At 49.4% G+C, this 22,662-nt stretch overlaps 1 protein-coding gene across 2 annotated transcripts in view; it reads right to left on the bottom strand.

The window, feature by feature from the left end:
- Nucleotides 1–22,662, bottom strand: part of BSN (bassoon presynaptic cytomatrix protein) — a 463,393-nt gene that overhangs the window by 41,618 nt on the left and 399,113 nt on the right. For both annotated transcript variants that reach the window (XM_065551446.1, XM_065551445.1), the window contains exon 6: nucleotides 41–2,219. In XM_065551446.1, the coding sequence (XP_065407518.1) occupies nucleotides 41–2,219 (2,179 nt within the window). The remainder of the gene's footprint in view (nucleotides 1–40; nucleotides 2,220–22,662) is intronic.

Below are 22,662 nucleotides of genomic sequence, written 5' to 3'. Positions count from 1 at the left end.
GGAGCATGCTCTGGGGTATGTCACCACAGGTAACTGTTACCTTCACTGTCTGAAACAACACAATGTGAATCATCCATGATGTAACCTTCTTCATGCTTGTAAGAGTGGTTCCTTGGCACATCTTTGATATGTTCTTGCACATCAGGCAACGAGTGGCTGGAGCAGAACTGGGAACAGCTGTCCCCAGAGGACTGAGGGAGAGGTCCACCTGAGGAGCGGGACACACCCACAGACTTTCCTAAAGGGCTGATGGGACTTTCCTCTTCCGATGTCTGTGTACGAATCGAAGGCCGCCCACGACTCTGACTCATACTAAGGGAAGATGGTTTGGAGCTTCCTTTCTGAGGCTTCTCCATGCACTCTCTCTCATAGGACTTGCTTCTGCTGCTGGCATCGCGGCTTGATGTTTTTTCTGTCCCATAACCAGACGATCTAGATCTGCTTCCAGTGCTGTATGCTCGATCGTCCTCTTCCGTCATATCCCTGCTGGACATGCCATAGTATTTCTGCTGCTCATACACATTCTTCTTGAGGCCGTAGGTGATCTCGTCCTGAAGCTTCTTTGCCCTGGATGCCACATTGCTGCTGCTGATAGACGTAGTCACTGTGTAGGAGGCCAGGTCCGACTCCACATCTTTGGCTTCTTCTATGGGGGAGAATTTGGAGATCTTTTGCTCCATGCCTTGTTTCCTGTGTTTACTGCGCTTGGACGAGATGACAGCAGGAGCCAGGTTTTTGGAGGAATGCTTCTGCATCCCCAGTCCAGAACCATGCTTGTCTGAGCGTGTGGAGTGCCGATAATCGTCCCCGTAATAGGAGCAGGGGCCGCTGGAGCTGCCTGACATCCTGCCATTGCTCTCCATGCCTCTGTGGTAGCTGTTCTTCCCCCGATGGTCAGCACCATGCTGATCATACATATCCTCCTCTGACTCCTCCTCTGCTTTGGAGTAGCAGCAAGTTCTGCTGGAGCCTTCCGTCTCCACCAGCTCACTCTTCTCTTTGATCTGGCGGCTAGTGCTGCTCTGCACCTGCATCTCCCCCTTGTGGTTGTCTGCCGCAGTGCTCTCTTTGGTCAGCTCACTGATGTCCTCGATCATCACATAGTTGCGGGGAATGTTCTGCTCCAGGTTTGCGTACAGAGAATCTGAAGAGTAACTGGCTGAGGGGCTTTGCACGGCATTGCTCTGGTCAGCTGGACTGGCCTCTGGGGTCTTGTGCTGGGAATAGCTGCCGGTCACTGTCGTGGGGCTGTAAGTAACGTCTGGGGCTGCTGAGGAGATCACCACGGTGGGATTTCCAATCACTTCATAATTGGTGGGGATCTTTTGTTCCAAGTCTGCTAGTGATGTCTGCCGTGGCTTCTGATGCATGGCGTGCACATCTGCCTGTGTTTGGAAGAGGACACTCTGTGCCGGCTGTGAGGGCGGCTGGTTGGGATATGTGGTCTGAGCTTGGTAGTGATGAGGAGGCCGAAAGCCTTGATGGCTCTGCAAGCCCAGCTGGGGCTGGTAACCAGTGCTGGGAGGGAAGCTGTGTGTCTGATATGTACCTTGGGAGGGGAAGGCGGGGAGCTGACCAGCCTGGAAGCCATTCTGAGATGTGCCACTGCTGACCACAGGGTAATGGGGGGGCTGGAGCCGTGTTTGCTGGAAGGCGGCAGGGCCTGGTGGGGCTGCTGGGTATGGGTAGGGGGCGTAGGAGGAGGCTGATGTGTACTGCGTGCTGGAGAAGTCAGCATAATGGTTAGTGGGGGCAGTGCTGGGCCTGCTGAGCAGACTGCTGCCCTCATAGCTGGAGAGGCGTAAATTGTTCAGCTCACTATCAGACATGTAGTCCCGGTTCTCACCTAGGCATCTCAGGTAAGGGTAATCCCGCCCTCCCCTCTCCTTCAGCAGAGACTCCTTCCTCTGAGTAATGCCCAGCTCCAAGTACTTCAGCTTGGCATCGATCTCCTTCTCTTCCTCATCCAGCTCTGCTTGCTTCTTCCGCAGCTTCGTGGACTCATGCTCCACCAGCTTCAGGTCACGGTCGATGTCTCTGAGAAGGCTGGCTTTGGTTACCTGAGTGGCCTGCTCTCCTACCCCCTTCTGCATGAAGCTGGGCAAGTACAGCTGGGAGTGGGCTTGGCTGGCCAGGGGCAGGTGAGCTTCCTCCGGAGGGGGGCTGGGCAGTGTCCGCTTCACCTTCCGCATCAGAGTGTTTGACTGCAAAGCAGAGATCTAGAAAACAATTGAAACTGGCATTAATCCTAGACACTGGGAGCACTGCAACTCCCTCGGGATAATGGTGAGGTAAGAACTCTGTCCTGCCGTAGTGTCTTTCAGCAGAGTTTATCAAAGTGCTTAAACGTTCATTTCTTAAGCCTCGGCATATCCCCATATTATCACTGCAGTCAGTGGAGAAATGGGGAAACTGAGATACAGGGACAGGCCACGACCTGCCCAATATCACAGAGTGAGAGTGAGCACTGGAAATAGAGTCCAAGAGGCCTGACTCCTCATCCCCTGCTTCCCTCAGTGGGAAATGAACAGCTGCCCAGTGCTCATGGCTGTGTGGTGGAGTGGGCAAGGCACTTAACTACAATCCTGAAGGTTGGGGAAGCTGAGTCTCACTTGATCGCACACTAAAACTCCACATCCACGTCACCCAGCGGCAGTCAGAGGTGGTCATACGTGATGCTGGCCACATCAATGCCTTGTGCACTGTTAGCTGTGAAACTGGCACACCTTAACCAGGTGAGCCTGCGGAGCCATTGGCTCAGAGGAACTCTGGTGTTGGTCATTGCTGCCTTTTGATTAGCATGTACGTCAGCTGTAGTGCGAAGTATGTATCTGCTGCACTATCACTGTGCACATGGAAATGACCACACCAGCAATGAGAAAAAATAAGAGCCAACTTTACTGTTTTCCCTAAACTGAACCAGAACAGAAACAATCCAAACTGGTTCTGAGGTTTCAAAGAAATAAGTCAAAAATGTCTCGTAAGGGGACAATTGTAACTTATGGGATGGAGGAAAAACATCCTTTCCTGTGGGACTAGTGAAGCTCTGCAACAGACAACTGCCCACAGGCCTTGGGGGGAGATGTTGGGGTGGCAAACCTTTCTAGGGTCCAATAAGAAGGCCCTGGGGAAGGCTTTGGCAGTTAAACTACAATACAGAGATGTATGTTAAACCCTCCCTAGGATTGAAAGGAAGCCACTCAACACACAGCTGTGCAAATGCCCAGGATGGGAGCAGAGACACCATCTAAAAGGCACTTTTCTGTGGCTCTGAAACATCTTATGAGCTGACTTGAGAATTTTAGGTGATCTATTTTCACTGGCTGGTTGGGTGAAAAACTACACAAGATGTGGTCCTCTGGAAGGAGATCTCCCCTGAGCTTCTGACCATCAAATCTTATCTCAGCCTTTAAGAGTGATGGAATCCAAAAAGCCACAGCTTACATTGGTTGAACAACGAAGGCAAAGGCCAAGTCTTCTAGGTAGAAGCCCAGTGAGAATACCAACCACCTCTAATGTCTTCTGTGGAGATTTATGGAGGGTGGCTGAGGAGTAGGTCCCAGGGAGAAGGGATGGCATAGGATTTGGGGGATCCAGAAGGGCAGCACTGGAACCTGGGATGGGGAAAGCATTCACCTACTCCAGTTCTGTGTGGGCTTGCCCACACAAGGACACTCAGGACAGTTAATCCGAATTAACTAAAAGTGTGAATTCAAAATGGATTAATTAACAGGATTAAACTGCTGTGTGGATGCTCTTATTCAGCATTTAAGTGGACTTAATCCAATTTCGCTTAATGCACTTTGGAAGTGGGTGGGTTTCCATAGGAGGAGCAGGCAGAACTCCTTGCTGGCACAATGTCATCATTTTGACCTGAAAAGATGCCATGAGCAGAAATAAAAGTGTGGCCTGGGGAATGTGACTCTCCATGAGAATCTGCAGAGATTCTGAACCCTGATAAGGTGACAACGATCCACACAGCTCCGTGCATGACGGGAGCAAAGCCCGTTCAAAGGACTCTGTCTTTTGTGTTCCCGGACGAGCTTCCTGAGTGCTGAGATGAGATTGGATGGCCGCTAGCTGAAATCCACCCGGGAAGGGAGGCTGACAGTGCTCCCCCCATGTGTGTTGCTGGCTCTGGCCCCATTCAGCCCCACGATGAGTGTGCTGATGTCACCCCACATGATGCCATACTGTCACAGCATGGTGTTGTGTCTACTGAGGATGGGCTTGCCTGTGCTCTTACTGACATTAATGACAAACGGCATCCACTAAGACTATTGCATGGTGACATGGCATCAGCATGGAGTGTTACAAGTGCCCCCACTCAGTGTCAGGACATGGTGATCTTCTGTGACCCAGCCGCTGAGGGAAGGAGCTGGGACGAGGCAGAGAGCACTTTAACCAAAGCAATTGTGTTCATCAGGATGCTTGGTGGGCTGCTAGGAACACAAGGCAAGTGATCCCAGTACATGCCAGAGCTATAACTACCTTGCTGCTTAGTGACCTCCCAGCTGTCTTGAACAGCGGTGCCCCCTACCTTTCCCACTTCTGGAATTTGGGTTCCTCAGTTGGGCCTGGTCACCTTCAGGGAGGGTACAAGCTCATTGGTTTTTGCCAGCTTTTCTAGAGTTCCGCTATTCCTGTCTGCTGTGCATTCTGTTACAGAAACACGCACTGTGTTTAGTACATGGGCCCCGGGGCACTGCGAAAGGAACAGTTTTATAAATCCGAGTGTAAAAAAATCAGCTACAAATGACCAAATGGACTGCAATTAAGGAAAAGGGCATTTTCTATTGCAGTGTGAGGGGGCAAGAGCCGTGTCGCATGGGCAGCTGTGGGGAGCCTGGGTCCCTCCACCTGTCCTAGAGGGGGACATGGGCCAGGGGCTGCTTTTGCCCTCCCCCCCTGCACCATAGGCAGGTGGAAGGTCTGCGCAGCTCCCACAATTGGCTGGGCTCCCTGCTGCCTGGCCAGGGGGTGTGGTCTTGTGGGGAAGAGGCAGGAAAAGGGCAGGGTCTGCTCCGGCGAAAAGTGGATGGGTCCTGCCTCCCCAGCCCCTGGTTCCAGCACCACTGTGCTGCTCAGCGGAGTTTGCTCCTGGCTTGCTGCCAAAACCCATCCCCAATCCAGCAAAACCACACATGCATGCCCATGTCTCGATTCAGCTGGCCACACACCACTGGGTGGGACACAGGTAACATGAATGATCATCAACTTCTCTGCTCCTCAACACAATTCCCTTTGGCCTAGGGGAGAGTGCTCAGAGCTGGGAGCTCTAGGCTCACTTCTCCTGACTAGGATTAATCAATGTGTGCCCTTTACAGTTCTTCTTATTGACAAGGATTCACATCCCCCTGTGAGGTTCCACAAATTGGAACCAGAGCCCAAGTCTCTAAGATGGAAGATCCAGATCTCAGTCAGCCTGTCCCTCGGAAAGAAGTTGCCACATCTTTGTGCTTGGCTATGCTGTCTGTAAAATATGGCACCTCCTGCAAATGTACCACACTGTGTCAGGGTGTTATGTGCCCTCAACTAGTGGCTAGTCCACAGCCTTCTCCTGCTACCAGCTCAGGTCTGTTTGCTCCATGATAGAGGTCTGTGCTGCAAGCTTAGGGTGCCAACCCTGCTGCTAATGCATGGTAGGAGCAGTGTGACTGTTGCAAATACCAGGACTTGGTTTTGCCTTTTTACAAACAGTAGGACATTCATAGAATCATAGACTATCAGAGTTGGAAGGGACCTCAGGAGGTCATCTAGTCCAACCCCTTGCTCAAAGCAGGACCAATCCACAACTAAATCATCCCAGCCAGGGCTTTGTCAAGCCTGACCTTAAAAACCTCTAAGGGAGGAGATTCCACCACCTCCCTAGGTAACCCATTCCAGTGCTTCACCACCCTTCTAGTGAAAACGTTTTTCCTAATATTCAACCTAAACCTCCCCCACTGCAACTTGAGACCATTTCTCCTTGTTCTGTCATCTGCTACCACTGAGAACAGTCTAGATCCATCCTCTTTGGAACCCCCTTTCAGGCAGTTGAAAGCAGCTATCAAATCCCCCCTCATTCTTCTCTTCTGCAGACTAAACAATCCCAGTTCCCTCAGCCTCTCCTCATAAGTCATGTGCTCCAGACCCCTAATCATTTTTGTTGCTCTCCGCTGAACTCTTTCCAATTTTTCCACATCCTTCTTGTAGTGTAGGGCCCAAAACTGGACATAGTACTCCAGATGAGGCCTCCCGAATGTCGCATAAAGGGGAATGATCACGTCCCTCGATCTGCTGGCAATGCTCCTACTTATACAGCCCAAAATGCCGTTAACCTTCTTGGCAACAAGGGCACACTGTTGACTCATATCCAGCTTCTCGTCCACTGTAACCCTTAGGTCCTTTTCTGCAGAACTGCTGCCTAGCCCTTCGGTCCCTAGTCTGTAGCAGTGCATGGGATTCTTCCGTCCTAAGTGCAGGACTCTGCACTTGTCCTTGTTAACCTCATCAGATTTCTTTTGGCCCAATCCTCTAATTTGTCTAGGGGAACAAAGAACACCATTTAGGTTGCCAAATCAAGTATACAAAAATTAGGAAATGCCCAAATTAGGGGAGCTCATGTAATCTTAACTCAGTCCCTTGTGCATATGCATTATATGACAGTCTCTAATTACATTGTCACAAACCATTGTTTTCCTCAAGACCCCTACCTCCTTCCTTCAGTGCACAGGATGGACGATGCTTAGTGAAGGAGGGATGGCACCCACCCGTGCCTCAGTTTCCCACATGGAGGTGCACTGTGGGAATTAATCAGTTATTTTTTGCTCAGCAGTTTGCAACTCAAGACGTTTTACAACTTGGCAAGTGAGAGCCAGGTAATGAGCCCCAGCAGGCAAGACACTGTGAAGAGGCAACTGACCATTCAGAACCCACACATAGAGTTGGGTCAGCCCAGGGAGCTGAAGCAGAAGCTTGCTGGTGGAACTGCACTAGTGTCAATGGAGTCACACAAGGGTTGGGTTCATTCTACACTAGTGAATCCACAGAAAGGGTTTTTGGGGGACCACGGGGCGCAAGAGCAGGAGAGATGCTGATAAACCCCTCAACCAGAGACCTGTCAGACAGTCCAGTCTGAAATGCCTGGCAGGAGCAGATATATTCACAGGCAGTGTCAGGCTCCTGATCAGTGAGGTTTCACAGGACACCACAGGAAATCTCCCTGTCTGATCAGCTGCAATATGTGCCAAGCTCTTGACACCCCATTCCTGGTAACGTCCCTGCTCATGGGCCAGAGGGAAAGCAGATGCAGTGGGCTGAAGTATTCAAATGTCACTGGAAGGGTGAAGAGCTATGAACCAACTTTGTTTTTCAATGTAACTACACCCAAGCTGGGAGGGTCAAAGGCACAGTTTAAAGTGCAGATGCTGAGGAAGGATCAGAAATTTCCCCCCAGTCCTAGATACACTTCTGCGTCAAAGTCACAGGTCACTCTCTGCACAACTGTAGTGATAACCAAATCTCGTAACAATGAAAGAACAAGAGAAGAATCTCATTACTCCTGGGGGAATTCTGCACCACTGCGCATATGCAGAATACATGTCCCCCACAGATTTATTTGCTTCCCTGCAGAAAAATGACTTTTTGACAGGGAAGCAAAGGGAAGCTGCAAGAGCGGTCACACACCCCTCGGTAGCAGTGCAGGCATATCGTTTCAGGCACCCAGAGCAGTCAGCGGAGAGGTAAAGCACCATGGTGGCTCCTACCCTACACCACGATAAGCTGCTAGACCCACCCCTAGAAACTTCCCCCGGCTGCAGGAAGCTCAGCATCCTCCTCTGCTTCCAGCCTCATCGCTCCTCAGACACAGGGGAGGGGTCACTGTACGGGGAGCTGCTCCACTGTCCATCCAACCCCCTGCATCGGACCCCCCATACTCAGACCCTCCCCAAGCCTCACCCCGTACACCCAGAACCTCCCTTAACCAGCCCTCCACACCCAAACTCCACCTCGCTGAACCTCAACCCCTGCATCTGGAGCCCCCCTGCCATGCTGGAGCCTCCACATTTATTTACTGACAAATAAAACTTGCAGAATTTTGCAGAAATTTAAAATATTGTGTGCCGAATTTTTAATTTTTGGCACAGAATTCCCTCAGGAGTATCTTATACACCTGCACAGGCTCCTGGAAAGAATAATTCCAGTTTCCGACACAGTAATGAAATCAACCAAATGTCCTCCAATTCCCAGATGCCCAGCTTGGGATGAAAGGATTGCTGAGTATGCATGTGTGTTTGTGTCAAGGCTGTCACTTGAAGTCAACCTTTTCAAATATTCTTTGCTGGAGCATTAATAAATGAGAGATTATGGTGCACCATCTGGGGACAGTCTCCTGTGGAGAGGTTATGCCACAGCATGATGAGCTGTGCAGAGAATTCATGCCATGAGGTGGAACAGTAACATTACTGTGGCCATGTGGAAAGCATGACAAACAGTTGACTCTGTCTGTCACAGCACATTTCCTCCACATGATATTCTCCACCAGGGTGATCTCCCAAAGCAAAAAGGAACAGCTCCATAGGACTGCAAGGCGGATTAGGTGTGTGAGATCACCAGCAGACAAGATCCCACTGCATCAGGAACAAGCTGCTCTCCGCACTGAGAGGATTTGCAAAAGACTCCTCTGAAGTCAGCCCAGCCCATTGCCATGATGAAACTACCCCAAAAGTAGTTCTTGTGAAAGTTCAGCCCCAAACGGTGGAAGCCTCAGGTGATCTCATGAGATTTGCCACCTCAAATATTTTTGAAATGATATTTCAGGCCCACTCTTGAGCCAGATACAACCTGGGACTCAAACTATAGTAGAATCATAGAATATTAGGATTGGAAGAGACCTCAGGAGGTCATCTAGTCCAATCCCCTGCTCAAAGCAGGACCAACACCAACTAAATCATGCCAGCCAGGGCTTTGTCAAGCCAGGCCTTAAAAACCTCTAAGGATGGAGATTCCACCACCTCCCTAGGTAACCCATTCCAGTGCTTCACCAACCTCCTAGTGAAATAATGTTTCCTAATATCCAACCTAGATATTGGTTGGATCCCGCACTGCAACTTGAGACCATTGCTTCTCAGTAGTGGCAGATGACAGAACAAGAACAGCCTAGCTCCATCCTCCTTGGAACCCCCTTCAGGTAGTTGAAGCCTGCTATCAAATCCCCCCTCACTCTTCTCTTCTGCAGACTAAATAAGCCCAGTTCCCTCAGCCTCTCCTCATAAGTCATGTGCTCCAGCCCCGTAATCATTTTTGTTGCCCTCCGTTGGACTATCTCCAATTTTTCCACATCCTTCTTGTAGTGTGGTACCCAAAACTGGACACAGTACTCCAGATGAGGCCTCACCAATGCCAAATAGAGGGGAATAATCACTTTCCTCGATCTGCTGGCAGTGCTCCTACTAATGCAGTTCAATATGCCGTTAGCCTTCTTGGCAACAAGGACACACTGCTGACTCATATCCAGCATCTCATCCACTATAATCCCCAGGTTCTTTTCTGCAGAATGGCTGCTTAGCCAGTCGGGCCCCAGCCTGTAGCCACGCATGCGATTCTTCCTTTCTAAGTGCAGGACTCTGTCCTTGTTGAACCTCATCAGATTTCTTTTGGCCCAATTTTTCAATTTGTCTAGGGCACTCTGGACCCTATCCCTACCCTCCAGTGTATCTACCTCTCCCCCCAGTTTAATGTCATCTGCGAACTTGCTGAGACTGCAATTCATCCCATCATCCAGATGATTAATAAAGATGTTGAACAAAACCGGCCCCAGGACCGACCCCTGGGGCACTCCACTTGATACGGGCTGCCAACTAGACATCGAGCCATTGATCACTACCCATTGAGCCTGACAATCTAGCCAGCTTTCTATCCACCTTATAGTCCATTCATCCAATCCATACTTCTTTAACTTGCTGTAGTGGGATCAGATGTGTCGGTTCAAATCCAGCTCCTTCTGGAATTGAAAGGACTCAAGAGCCAGGATTCTGGTTTAGAGACCCTTGAAAATGGCCAACCAGTTTGGTTACATGAGACTTTACTCAACCACCATTAACTGGAAGCTGATGGATTTTCCTTACCAACTCTATACTCCTTTAATATATCATGATTTCCAAAACCAGGAGCCCAAAGCTAGGCTCCCAATTCAGGCCCCCAAGGAAGTGACCTGGTTTTCAGATGTGCTGAGCTCCCAGCAGCTCCTACAGAAGCCTGTGCATTTGGCTCACAGTCTGCTTGGCATAGGTGCCTGCCACGCCAACTGTTCGAGATGTGTGTCCAGTGTGCACTGGCTCCCGACCAAGAGATGAATTCTAACAGTCAAGCCAATAGTTTTCGATGGGGTGAGAGGGGCTCCAACTGAATATGACAACAAGGGACCTTCCTCCTTCATCGCTTGGAATTCCTCTGGGGACAAAAAGAAAACTGGCTGTTCAAGGTGCTGATTGATTATTATCTCTACAGCAGCAAAAGCCACATCACAACGGACACTGACAGCCAGGGACCCTGTCCTGAGGAGACTGCCATCAAACGGGCACTCAGCCAGCGCACAAGTGTGGAATGTTATGGGTGGGGAGGTTCTGGCTCTGCACAGGAAGGCAGAAGAGAATCTGGAGCTGGGGTGGGGGGCACTTGGCTCATGGGAAGCAGTATCTGTCCCCTGCCCAAGACGGTGCACAGAGGGAAGGAAGAGAGGAGGAAGGGACTTGGGCCCAGGGAGAGAAGATGTGGGATTGTACAGACTTGAAGTTGAGCATAAGAAAGATGAACCAGATGTGGAAGAAGAGGGAAGCTGGGAAGGGATTCTGGAAGGAGCGGTGGGCTGGGCTCCTGGTGAGATGTTGGAATGGTGACTGAGGAAAAGGGCTTGCTCTCAGCATTTCCAAGGCAACCATCATTGTGTTACCCAGGCTCTTTAGCCTGATAAGGAGAGGTCCTGGAAGACTGGTGAAGGGCTAACATAGTGCCCATCTTTAAAAGGAGGAAAAAGGAGGAGCTGGGGAACTATAGACCAGGCAGTCTGACTTCAATACCTGGGAAGCTACTAGAGCAATGGATAAAACATCCCATTTGTGAATACCTGGAGGATGAAGGGTGATCACTAGCAGACAGCAGGATTTACCAAGAAGAAATCATGCTGAACCAATTTGATTTCCTTCTTTGACAGGATTTGGTGGATGGAGGAATGCAGTGGACATAATATACCTGGACTTCAGCAAGGCTTTTGACACAGTCCCACGTGACATTCTGTTAAGTAAGCTGGAGAAATGCAGGGTTGGTGGAACTACCATTAAGTGGATACAAAATTGATTACAGAACCGCAAACAAAGCATAACTATTAAAGGAATGATGTCAGATTGGAGGAAGGTCTCAAGTGGGGTGCTACAGGTATCTGTTCTGGGCCCAGCGTTGTTTAACATCTTATTAATAACCTGAATGTAGGAATAGAGAGCATACTGGTCAAGTTTGCAGATGACACAAAGCTAAAGGGGGGTTGCCAACACTTTGGAGGATAGAGCTAAAATTCAGAGGCATCTTAATAAATTGGAGAACTGGGCTTTAGCCAACAAAATGAAATTCAACAAAGACAAATGTAAGGTGCTACACATAGGAAAGAAAAACCAAATGCAGAATGGGGGGAAACTGGCTTCATAGCAGCACTGCTGAGAAGGATCTGGGAGTTGTGGTGAATCACAACCTCAACACAAGTCAACAATGTGATGCTGTTGCAAAAAAAGCAAATGCAGTTTTAGGCTGCATTAACAGAGGCAGAGCATGCAAATCACAGGAGGCGATAGTACTCAGCGCTGGTTCAGTCTCAGCTGGAGTACTGTGTCCAATTTTGGTCACCAATGTATAGGTAGAGAAACTGGAAGGGATCCAGAGGCAAGCAACGAAGATGATCAAAGGGATGGAACACATGTCATATGAACAAAGGCTGAAGTAACTGGGCATGTTTAGTTTGGAAAAGAGGAGATTAAGGGGAGGACATGATAGCTGTCTTCAAATACTTGAAAGGCTGCTATAACAGAGATGGAGAAAAGTTGTTCTCTCTGTCTGCAGAGGGGAGGACAAGAGGCAATGGGTTCAAACTACAGCATAGAACAGGGGTTCTCAAACTTCATTGCACTGTGACCCCCTTCGGATAATAAAAATGACTACACCACCCCAGGAGGGAGGACCGAAGCCTGAGCCAGCCGGAGCCCTTGGTGGGAAGAGTTGGGGGATAGCTGAAGCCCAAGGGCTCCAGCCTCAGGCAGGGGGCCTGTAACTTGAGTCCCAATGCCCAGGGCTGAAGCCCTCGGGCTTTGGTCCCGGGCCACAGCAAGTCTAACGCCAGCCCTGGTGACCCCATTAAAATGGGGTTGCAACCCACTTTGGGGTCCTGACCCACAGTTTGAAAACCATTGGCATAGGAGATTTAGATTAAATCTCAGGAAAACCTTCCTAACTATAAAAACAGTAGGACAATGGAACAGACTGCCTAAGGAGGTTTTTGAAGCTTCTTCACTGGAGGTTTTCAAAAGGAGGCTGGATAGCCATCTGTCTTGGATGATTTAGACACAACAAATCCTGCATCTTGGCAGGGGGTTAGACTAGATGGCCCCTGCGATCCCATCTAACCCTGTGATTCCATGGGCTCTGCAGTAAGCCCCAGGTGGAGCACGCTGTGTTCATTGAAGCTGGAAGTAACAAAGGCAGACCACTGTGGCCAGGTCCCCTCTGTGTGGAGTGGCCACAGCCTTCTCACTCTCCAAAATTAGAAGGCATTTCTTGCCATCCTGCCTATCTGCATGTCTAGAGCTGTGCTTAGCCCAGCAGGAGACCAATGACTGCAGGGCAGATGCCCTCATCCCCCGGGTGCCAGCTCCGGCCAACATCCCCTCCGTTCATTGTGACCCCACTGTTTCCATCCACATGTTTGTTCCCACCTGTGCAGGGATTTCTGGATGGTGGCTGCAGTATATCCAGCTCCAGAGAATAAGTGATGCAGCTGACTGGCTCAGCATGCTGGTCACGTTTACACTGCATCACAGAATGCATCTTTGTGAAGATGCTGCTGCAAGATACAGACCAGCTGTGTTTAGTATATGTCTGAGTGTGCCAGCCAGGTCCAGACCCCAAAGGGAGACTAGGGGGTGAGGGATAGCTCAGTGGTTTGCACGTTGGCTTGCTAAACTTGGGGTTGTAAGTTCAATCCTTGAGGGGATCAGTTAGGGATCTGGGGCAAAAATCTGTCTGGGGATTGGTCCTGCTTTGAGCAGAGGGTTGGACTAGATGACCTTCTGAGGTTCCTTCCAACCCTGTGCTTTTCTATGAACCTCAGAGAATAAGCTTCTGAATCAATTGATTATATATAAGGCAATGAGGGCACAGATTCCATGATTTTAGGTGACCTTCAGCCTCAGCTGGCAGGGCTCAGGGTTCTCAGTCCTTCCTCTCCCCCCCTGCAATTGGTCCATGACTTTTAATAAAAATACCCATGACAGAATTTTAGCCTTAATTATATCTGTGTTATTGTACTATACATGTATAGAGGGAGGGATAGCTCTGTGGTTTGAGTCATTGGCCTGCTAAATCCAGCATTGTGAGTTCAATCCTTAAAGGGGCCACTTAGCAATTTGTGGCAAAATCAGTACTTGGTCCTGCTAGTGAAGACAGAGGGCTGGACTCAATGACCTTTCAGGGTCTCTTCCAGCTCTATGAGCTAGGTATAGCTCCATATATTATTATGGAGTAAAGTCTTTTATGAAAACTTGTCATGTTCTGAACTCGATGGGCATGCTGAAATACGTTCACAGACTGGGATTATGCACTGTATGTGTACAGTGGGTTTATAATTTGGGCTGAACCACTCAGCTCCACCTAGAAGCAGTGTGGTGGGCAATCAGAGATGGATGGGCTGCCTCCCCAGCCAGACGAGCCTAGCTCCAACTGCCTAGCATTGTACAACCTAGGAAAAGACAATGAGTCATTAGAGTTAATGGGAAGACACTGAGGCATCCTGGCTATCAGGTCAAGAGGGAATTTCCCCCTGTTCTGAATAACCATGAACCACCACAGTCTAAGAGAAAGAAAAACACCCTGCAAACTTTTTTAAAAGGGAAGAGATTTGAAGTGAAATCTATCCAGCAATTGAGGGCCAGCATCTAGGCAGAAGCTGTGTGTGAAATGCTGGGTCCCTCTATGGCTGGGGGCATAATGGGAGACTGTTCACAGGCAGTGGGTAACTTGTACACCTCTCCCTCGATATAACGCTGTCCTCGGGAGCCAAAAAATCTTACCGTGTTATAGGTGAAACCACGTTATATCGATTTGTTTAGCTATTTTGGAAGGGAGAAGCCGGAGGTTGCGCCATTCTGTTTATTTGCTCTGTGACTTGTACCTATTGCTTCCCTTGGCATTTCAGCTTTGAAGCTGTGATTTTTGCATTACATAAACTTCCCATTTATTTTTACCCCATGCAGGTCTCTTGTGTGCAAACTCTGTGGAGTGTGTGCACCAAAGCAAACTGGAGGCTGGTGACATGGCTTCAGGAGTGATGAACCAGAGGGGCCAAGTCAGTGCCTGGGAGTTAAGAACTTGGAACGACACAGTTGGGGAGACTTGGGACTGGGAGGGCTCCTGGGTTCACCCTGCAAGAAGTACTAGGCTGGTCGGAGCCGGGGTGAGAGCCTGTGGTGATAGGTAGGTTACTGGTGTCAGGGCTCTGCACTAAAGCTGGTTCTCATGGGAGACTTTAATCACCCTGATATCTGCTGGGAGAGCAATACAGCGGTGCACAGACAATCCAGGAAGTTTTTGGAAAGTGTAGGGGACAATTTCCTGGTGCAAGTGCTGGAGGAACCAACTAGGGGCAGAGCTTTTCTTGACCTGCTGCTCACAAACAGGGAAGAATTAGTAGGGGAAGCAAAAGTGGATGGGAACCTGGGAGGCAGTGACCATGAGATGGTCGAGTTGAGGATCCTGACACAAGGAAGAAAGGAGAGCAGCAGAATACGGACCCTGGACTTCAGAAAAGCAGACTTTGACTCCCTCAGGGAACAGATGGGCAGGATCCCCTGGGAGAATAACATGAAGGGCAAAGGGGTCCAGGAGAGCTGGCTGTATTTTAAAGAATCCTTATTGCAGTTGCAGGAACAAACCATCCCAATGTGTAGAAAGAATAGTAAATATGGCAGGCGACCAGCTTGACTAAACAGTGAAATCCTTGCTGATCTTAAACGCAAAAAAGAAGCTTACAAGAAGTGGAAGATTGGACAAATGACCAGGGAGGAGTATAAAACTATTGCTCAGGCATGCAGGAGTGAAATCAGGAAGACCAAATCACACTTGGAGTTGCAGCTAGCAAGAGATGTTAAGAGTAACAAGAAGGGTTTCTTCAGATATGTTAGCAACAAGAAGAAAGTCAAGGAAAGTGTAGGCCCCTTACTGAATGAGGGAGGCAACCTAGTGACTGAGGATGTGGAAAAAGCTAATGTACTCAATGCTTTTTTTGCCTCTGTCTTCACGAACAAGGTCAGCTCCCAGACTGCTGCACTGGGCAGCACAATATGGGGAGAAGGTGACCAGCCCTATGTGGAGAAAGAAATGGTTCGGGACTATTTAGAAAAACTGGACGTGCACAAGTCCATGGGGCCGGATGCGCTGCATCCAAGGGTGATAAAGGAGTTGGCGGATGAGATTGCAGAGCCATTAGCCATTATTTTTGAAAACTCATGGCGATCGGGGGAGGTCCCAGATGACTGGAAAAAGGCTAATGTAGTGCCCATCTTTAAAAAAGGGAAGAAGGAGGATGCGGGGAACTACAGGCCAGTCAGCCTCACCTCAGTCCCTGGAAAAATCATGGAGCAGGTCCTCAAGGAATCAATTATGAAACACTTAGAGGAGAGGAAAGTGATCAGGAACAGTCAGCATGGATTCACCAAGGGGAAGTCGTGCCTGACTAACCTAATTGCCTTCTATGATGAGATAACTGGCTCTGTGGATGAGGGGAAAGCAGTGGATGTATTATTCCTTGACTTTAACAAAGCTTTTGATACAGTCTCCCACAGTATTCTTGCTGCCAAGTTAAAGAAGTATGGGCTGGATGAATGGACTGTAAGGTGGATAGAAAGCTGGCTAGATCGTCGGGCTCAACGGGTAGTGATCAATGGCTCCATGTCTAGTTGGCAGCCGGTTTCAAGCGGAGTGCCCCAAGGGTCGGTCCTGGGGCCGGTTTTGTTTAATATCTTTATTAATGATCTGGAGGATGGTGTGGACTGCACTCTCAGCAAGTTTGCAGATGACACTAAACTAGGAGGCGTGGTAGATACACTAGAGGGTAGGGATCGGATACAGAGGGACCTAGACAAATTAGAGGATTGGGCCAAAAAAAACCTGATGAGGTTCAACAAGGATAAGTGCAGAGTTCTGCACTTAGGACGGAAGAATCCCATGCACTGCTACAGACTAGGGACCGAATGGCTAGGTAGCAGTTCTGCAGAAAAGGACCCAGGGGTCACAGTGGACGAGAAGCTGGATATAAGTCAACAGTGTGCTCTTGTTGCCAAGAAGGCTAATGGCATTTTGGGCTGTATAAGTAGGGGCATTGCCAGCAGATCGAGGAACGTGATCGTTCCCCTTTATTCAACATTGGTGAGGCCTCATCTGGAATACTGTGTCCAGTTTTGGGCCCCACACTACAAGAAGGATGTGGAAAAATTGGAAAGAGTCCAGCGGAGGGCAACAAAAATGATTAGGGGTCTGGAGCACATGACTTATGAGGAGAGGCTGAGGGAACTGGGATTGTTTAGTCTCCAGAAGAGAAGAATGAGGGGGGATTTGATAGCAGCCTTCAACTACCTGAAGGGGGGTTCCAAAGAGGATGGAGCTCGGCTGTTCTCAGTGGTGGCAGATGACAGAACAAGGAGCAATGGTCTCAAGTTGCAGTGGGGGAGGTCCAGGTTGGATATTAGGAAACACTATTTCACTAGGAGGGTGGTGAAGCACTGGAATGCATTACCTAGGGAGGTGGTGGAGTCTCCTTCCTTGGAGGTTTTTAAGGCCCGGCTTGACAAAGCCCTGGCTGGGATGATTTAGTTGGTAATTGGTCCTGCTTTGAGCAGGGGGTTGGACTAGATGACCTCTTGAGGTCCCTTCCAACCCTGATATTCTATGATTCTATGAAAGTTGCACAGCATAAAGGCACCCATGGTTCCAAGGTAGTTGGTTCCAGAACCCCTCACTGGTCTGGGTGATCCCCCCAAAACCCCAGCAACACCTCCTCCACTTCTGCCCTTTGCAGCAATACAACTCCAGGGCCATCGCAGGGTATTTGCTCCTCGTGGCTGGGAAATGCTGTCTGCTTTAACTCCACCCCATTTCATGTGCCCTGGATAATTCCGTGTAACAAGAACAGCTTCCTCTAATTAGAGAGAATGATAGGCCAGAGGGGTCAGAACTGATGTGAGGGCTGGGGCTGCTCAGAGGATGAGTGGTGCTGCCTATTTCCCAATTGGAACAGTAAATGAATGCAAAGTCATTACAAGATTGCTTGCCTCAGGACCTATCTGCTAATCACAGCAGTATGGGGCTCGGGAAACCTATGCACAGCAAGTCAGAGAAAGCATTCTTCCACTTGGCATGACTCATTTATATCATATTGTGTTCCTCCAGGCGGGGAGGGGTCTCGCAGACATCTTCAGCTTGGCTTGACAAACTGGGAAGACTCCCAGCTTCCAGTCCTTAGCTTCGTGTCTCTGTTGAGCACTAACAGTAGAACAACAGCTTGGCTGAGTAAGAAAGATATGTCCCTGCAGTTCTAGATCTCTCTCAAAGGCACACTCTTGTTAACTGCACACAGCCATGTCCGAGGTGCCAACACTGTTAAACCACTGGAAGCATCCTATTCTCTGATATACTCCAAAGTCCCTTTGCCTGCCACTGAACGCAGAGCAGGTCTGCAGAAAATAGCTTGTTATTAGAAGAGCTCCCCATAATGAGGTTCATTGCTACTGAAGGCTGGTGTGTTTATAGAATATCCCTGATTTGTTCACTCCCTTGGGAAGTATTTGGTTTGCTTCACAAAACAGAAACACTAGAACAAAAATCCATGTGCACAATGTCTCAGTTCTCTTGGAAATTACTATTTCTGTACACGCTGGAGGAAAGCTAATGCTGTGCACCTTGTTCTGACCTTGCCTAGCACAGGAGTTAGCCTGAACCCTGCGCAGGGATCTCCTGTCCCAATTTACTACATTAAATACAAGAAACAAGGTCACCCTGAAGCAAAGGGGTTTATGGAGGGAGCACGGCTTGAGCGGAGCGGCACACAGATGGGGTGTGTTCAGCTCACAGTGTCTGAGCATTAAAAACTGCATTATGTGATGTCTCCTGTATGCAGAGGCTGATTAAGCTTTTGTGGGGCCCTGGGCCAGAGCAAGTGGGGGCCCCTCTTCACCCCTTCTGCCTGCAGTCCCCCAACCCCTCCACGCTCCTGACAGGGAAATGGGGTCAGGGCGCGAGGGCTTGCCCCGTTCTGCCCCCCTGCCCAGTGCTCCTGCTGGGGAGTGGGGTCGGGACGGGGAACTTCCCCTGCTCCCCGGCAAGAGCACCAGATGGGTGGAGTGGGTTGGGGCGCTGGGCCCCCCAATAGGCCAGGGCCCCTGGGCACGGCCTGTATGCACACTGTAGGCTAATGTAGGCTAATCCGCCACTGCCTGTATGCACACCGACTGCTGTATGCTCTTTGTTCCTCATGCCTTTCTGATGTCCAACAGAAGACGTTCTCATTTCAGCCACCTCTGCCCCCCAAAAACATGACAATGGTGCTCTGCCACATTCAGCCTCAGAGAACGAGATGAGCTTTAGAAGGCAGGATAATGAAAAGTTTCCATGTGCTAACCAGCTGTGTTCATGGCCTGAAGCAGATGATGTGGGCCATTGGTAAAACACTGCAGCCACTCAGGTGTCAGCTGTCTCCTTTTGAAGGGATGAGCTCTGCACTCAGGAGCATGGGAGACAACCACTGCTTGGGTGGAGCTAGCTAACAAGAACAATTATCCCAAGGCTCCAATGGACTGCAGTGAACATCCTGTAGGTGGAGAGGCGAAGGCCCAGATTGTGTCTCTCTCCTCCTCACTGGACAGGGGCTCTAACTAAAGTGCTGCCAGAGGCACTGGGAACAGAGAAGCTACCGGCCAGGCCATATATGTCTGGCCTCCTCCCTGTGCAGAACAGTGTCCTGGTGCACAGAGTGGGCACCAGAAAGAGTCTCTCCCGCAGGTGCCTCCCTTCCCTGCTTCTGGCCCTTTGTAAAAAGCCAACCAGCCTTTAGAATGCTAGCAGGACACTTCCTCCTCCCTGCTTGCTCTTTGCCAGGCATTCGCTCGCACACACACACACACACACACACACACACACACACACACACACACACACACACACACACACACACACACACACACACACACACACACACACACACACACACACACACACCCTCCTCATTTCCCTGTAGGCTCTGTTACACAAAAGACCCTGGGCCCAGTTCAAAGAAAGCAACAGGATAAGGGGCAGTTTGCTCCAGGCAGCCCTCAATTAAACACACTATCAGGCTGTAGATATCCCTGCAAGCACCTCCAACTCCAGCCCAGCCACCTGCGAGGAAGACCCTTTGATCAGTGCTGCCCTTACCTGCTCTCAGCCTCCCTCAGTCGGTAGAGTGGAGCAGCACTGGCTCTCCCTGGGCCTGGGCCTAGCCCCTCCTGGCCCTCCAAGTGCATGGGGTTGATACAGAACATGGAAGGCGACAGCTTTGCAAAGTGGGCACCTGGCATCAGCCTATGCTCTCTGGCTTAGAATGAGTTCAGGTGGCCACAGGTATATATTCGCCATTCCAAACTGATGTGTCCCTGTCTCGGATCTGCATGCTGAGAGCACAGAGATGGCTCTCAAGGAAGTGGAGACAAGATCCAGTAGGTGGCTGAAGATTCTCCTCAGGGGAGGTGGGTGACACCGTGCCCAGCATACTGGGGCACCTCGCAAGGCGGCGCCTGCTTGGAGATCTGTCCCTCTGTCATGCTGCTTGAGCGCTCTCTGGACAGTTAGCATATGCCTAGGTCTGCCACAGTCAGTCATCTCTTGATGACCTCTAGATGGCAGGACACAGTTTGTGCATATGCTCCCAGCATGATTCTCTTCAGGGGTTCCAGTGTGCACCGGAGACATGATCAGAGAGAGGATCTCCTCACTCACTCTCAGAGCTTCATTATGAAGTAATGTTTAATACAGAGCAAGGGAAAATGAGAATAAGCCTGCTGAGGGTCTGTCTACAAGAGAAGAGCCCTTCTGCCAGGCTCTGCCTAGGGATTGCTGAACCCGGAAAGGAAGGCGGCAAATGCCCCAGTGCAGTGGTACAGGCAGTGTGAGGGGAGCAGCTGAGTTTTTAGGGCCTCACTCTGGTGTGCAGGGCACAGCTAGGTGATGCTGCTAGGGTTTTCCTGGCTTGTTGGCAATCCTGTGCCTCTCAATGGAGGGTCTTCTCTCCTGCAGGTGCAGTAACTGGCTTAGGAGCCTCCCCTGCTGCTGAGGTGCTAGGTGTGCCAGGCCTCTCTGGTCTCAACTACCAGCAGCTCAATTAACAAGCCCTCGGGGTTGTTTCCTCTGCCGCTGAGCTGGGGACGGCCTGTTATGTTTCATTCCATATTCTTTATGAAAATATGCTTATGATATGGATCTCACATAACTAAGATATACTTTATGCAAGATAGCTCATGTGAGATATCATTAGAAAAGTTATGACTTACTGAATGTGATTATCTAATTGGCATACCTGTATCATTTCTGTATCTGAACTTAGGAATATTAACTATGTACCTGCATTTCAAATGTGTTACTTTGGGTGTCACCCCCTGTGATGTTCCCCTGGTGTTATCTGGACCAGTGATCTGCTAGGTCACTCCAATCCTCAACTCTGGGAGCCAGCCTTACCCTGCTCTGCTGTGAGAATCCCCACTCCTGGGCTGTTCACTTCTAGCCTCTAGCGTGTAAGCTGCTCCCAGCTGCTACTTGGATTGTGCAACCTGAATGACACTAGCCAATATCTCCAGTCCCAGACAATACCAAGGGAACGTCACAGTGGCGCAGTGAGCAGGATGTATGTGCAGCTTGTTACTCCAAGTGGAGTTCACACTTTAAGCACTGATATTTGTGATTTTAAGTGAGTATTAAGTGCAGTGACTAAGAACAGTCAGAAGGAGGTCACAGTTTTGTTGGGTGAGGGAAATAAGCACAAGAAAGCAGAAAAATGACTACCAGTGAGGCAGCTACAAAATTAGAGCTGGCCAGACTGAAAGTGGCAAAGAACCGTGAGTTTCAAATGTGGCAGGCAAATGAGGCTCAAATAAGCAGCTGCGACCAGGGAAACTATGGAGGTGGAGGCAGCCAGAGAGGAGGCTGCACACAGAAGGGCTATGGAAGAAAAAAAGAGAGAGGAGAAAGAGAAAGAGAGAGAAAACACCAGCTGGACCTGCTAGAGAAGCAGAACCAGAACCCCCTGAGCCCAATGACTTGCATCACTCCAAAAATCCACAAATCCACGTATGTCCTGCATACAGTGAGGAGGACAATATTGCTAAATATCTGACTACCTTTGAAAGGCCATGTGTAATACATGAAATCACTGATGATAAGACAGTTCCTACCCTGATTGCAAAATTAACTGGTAAAGCTCGAAATGTATTTAATGGAATGCCTATTGGAGATGCTTTAGACTATTGTCAATTTAAAGATACTGCTTTGCAAAGTTTTCAGATTACCCCTGAAACATATAGAATTAAATTTAGGAATCTTAAAAGGGATATTGGGATGAGTAATGGGGAATATGTAAACAAAATGAAAGATTTGTTGGGAAAATGGGTGAGGGGTAAAGAGGTGGCAAGTTTTGAAGGAATGCTTGATCTTGTTGCTCAAGAGCATTTATTGAGCATACGTTAGGCCAAAGTAAAGCAGTGTCTATGGGATGAAAATGTAAAGACGGTGAATGAGATGGCTGTTTTAGCTGATGTCTTTGAACAGACTCAGGCGTCTATTGTGGGCAGGCCACAGAAAGGGGAGTTTAAAACTGGTGGGAAGGGAAGATCCCATTTTGTCCCAGGAAGAAAGAAGCGGGTTGGGAGCCTAAACATTCTCTTACCCAAAAATATCCCTCTACTGGTAACTCCTATCCCAAATCTCCCAGCAAAACAGAGGAACCCAGAAGGTGCTACAACTGTAATTCCATGTAATTCCACGGAGCACCTGAAGATCAGATGCCCCAAGCTGAGGGAAAGTAAGCCCCCACCAGCCCATGTTATGTGGTTGTCCTCAGTACAGAGGCCCCAGAGGGGAACCAAGCAGGAACTCCCAAAACTTACCTAGCAAGTTTTGTGGGGACTGGCCCCAGTGAACCAGATATGGAGCTCATTAAAGCTGTCAAAATTAATGGCAGGGAATACTTGGGGTGGAAGGATACAGGGGCCCAGATCTCTCTGATTAAGCGGAGTGTGGTCCCAAAGGCTAGTATATTATCTGGCCAAATGGCAGAAATTGTGGGGGTGGTGAAACCAGGTTCCCCATACCGCTAGCTAAAATACAAGTGATGTGGGAATGTTT

Source organism: Chrysemys picta, chromosome 7, assembly GCF_011386835.1.
Source record: "Chrysemys picta bellii isolate R12L10 chromosome 7, ASM1138683v2, whole genome shotgun sequence".
Taxonomy (NCBI): Eukaryota; Metazoa; Chordata; order Testudines; family Emydidae; genus Chrysemys; species Chrysemys picta.
The sequence above is the reverse complement of the archived record's forward strand: the minus strand, read 5'-3'. Positions and strand labels throughout refer to the sequence as shown.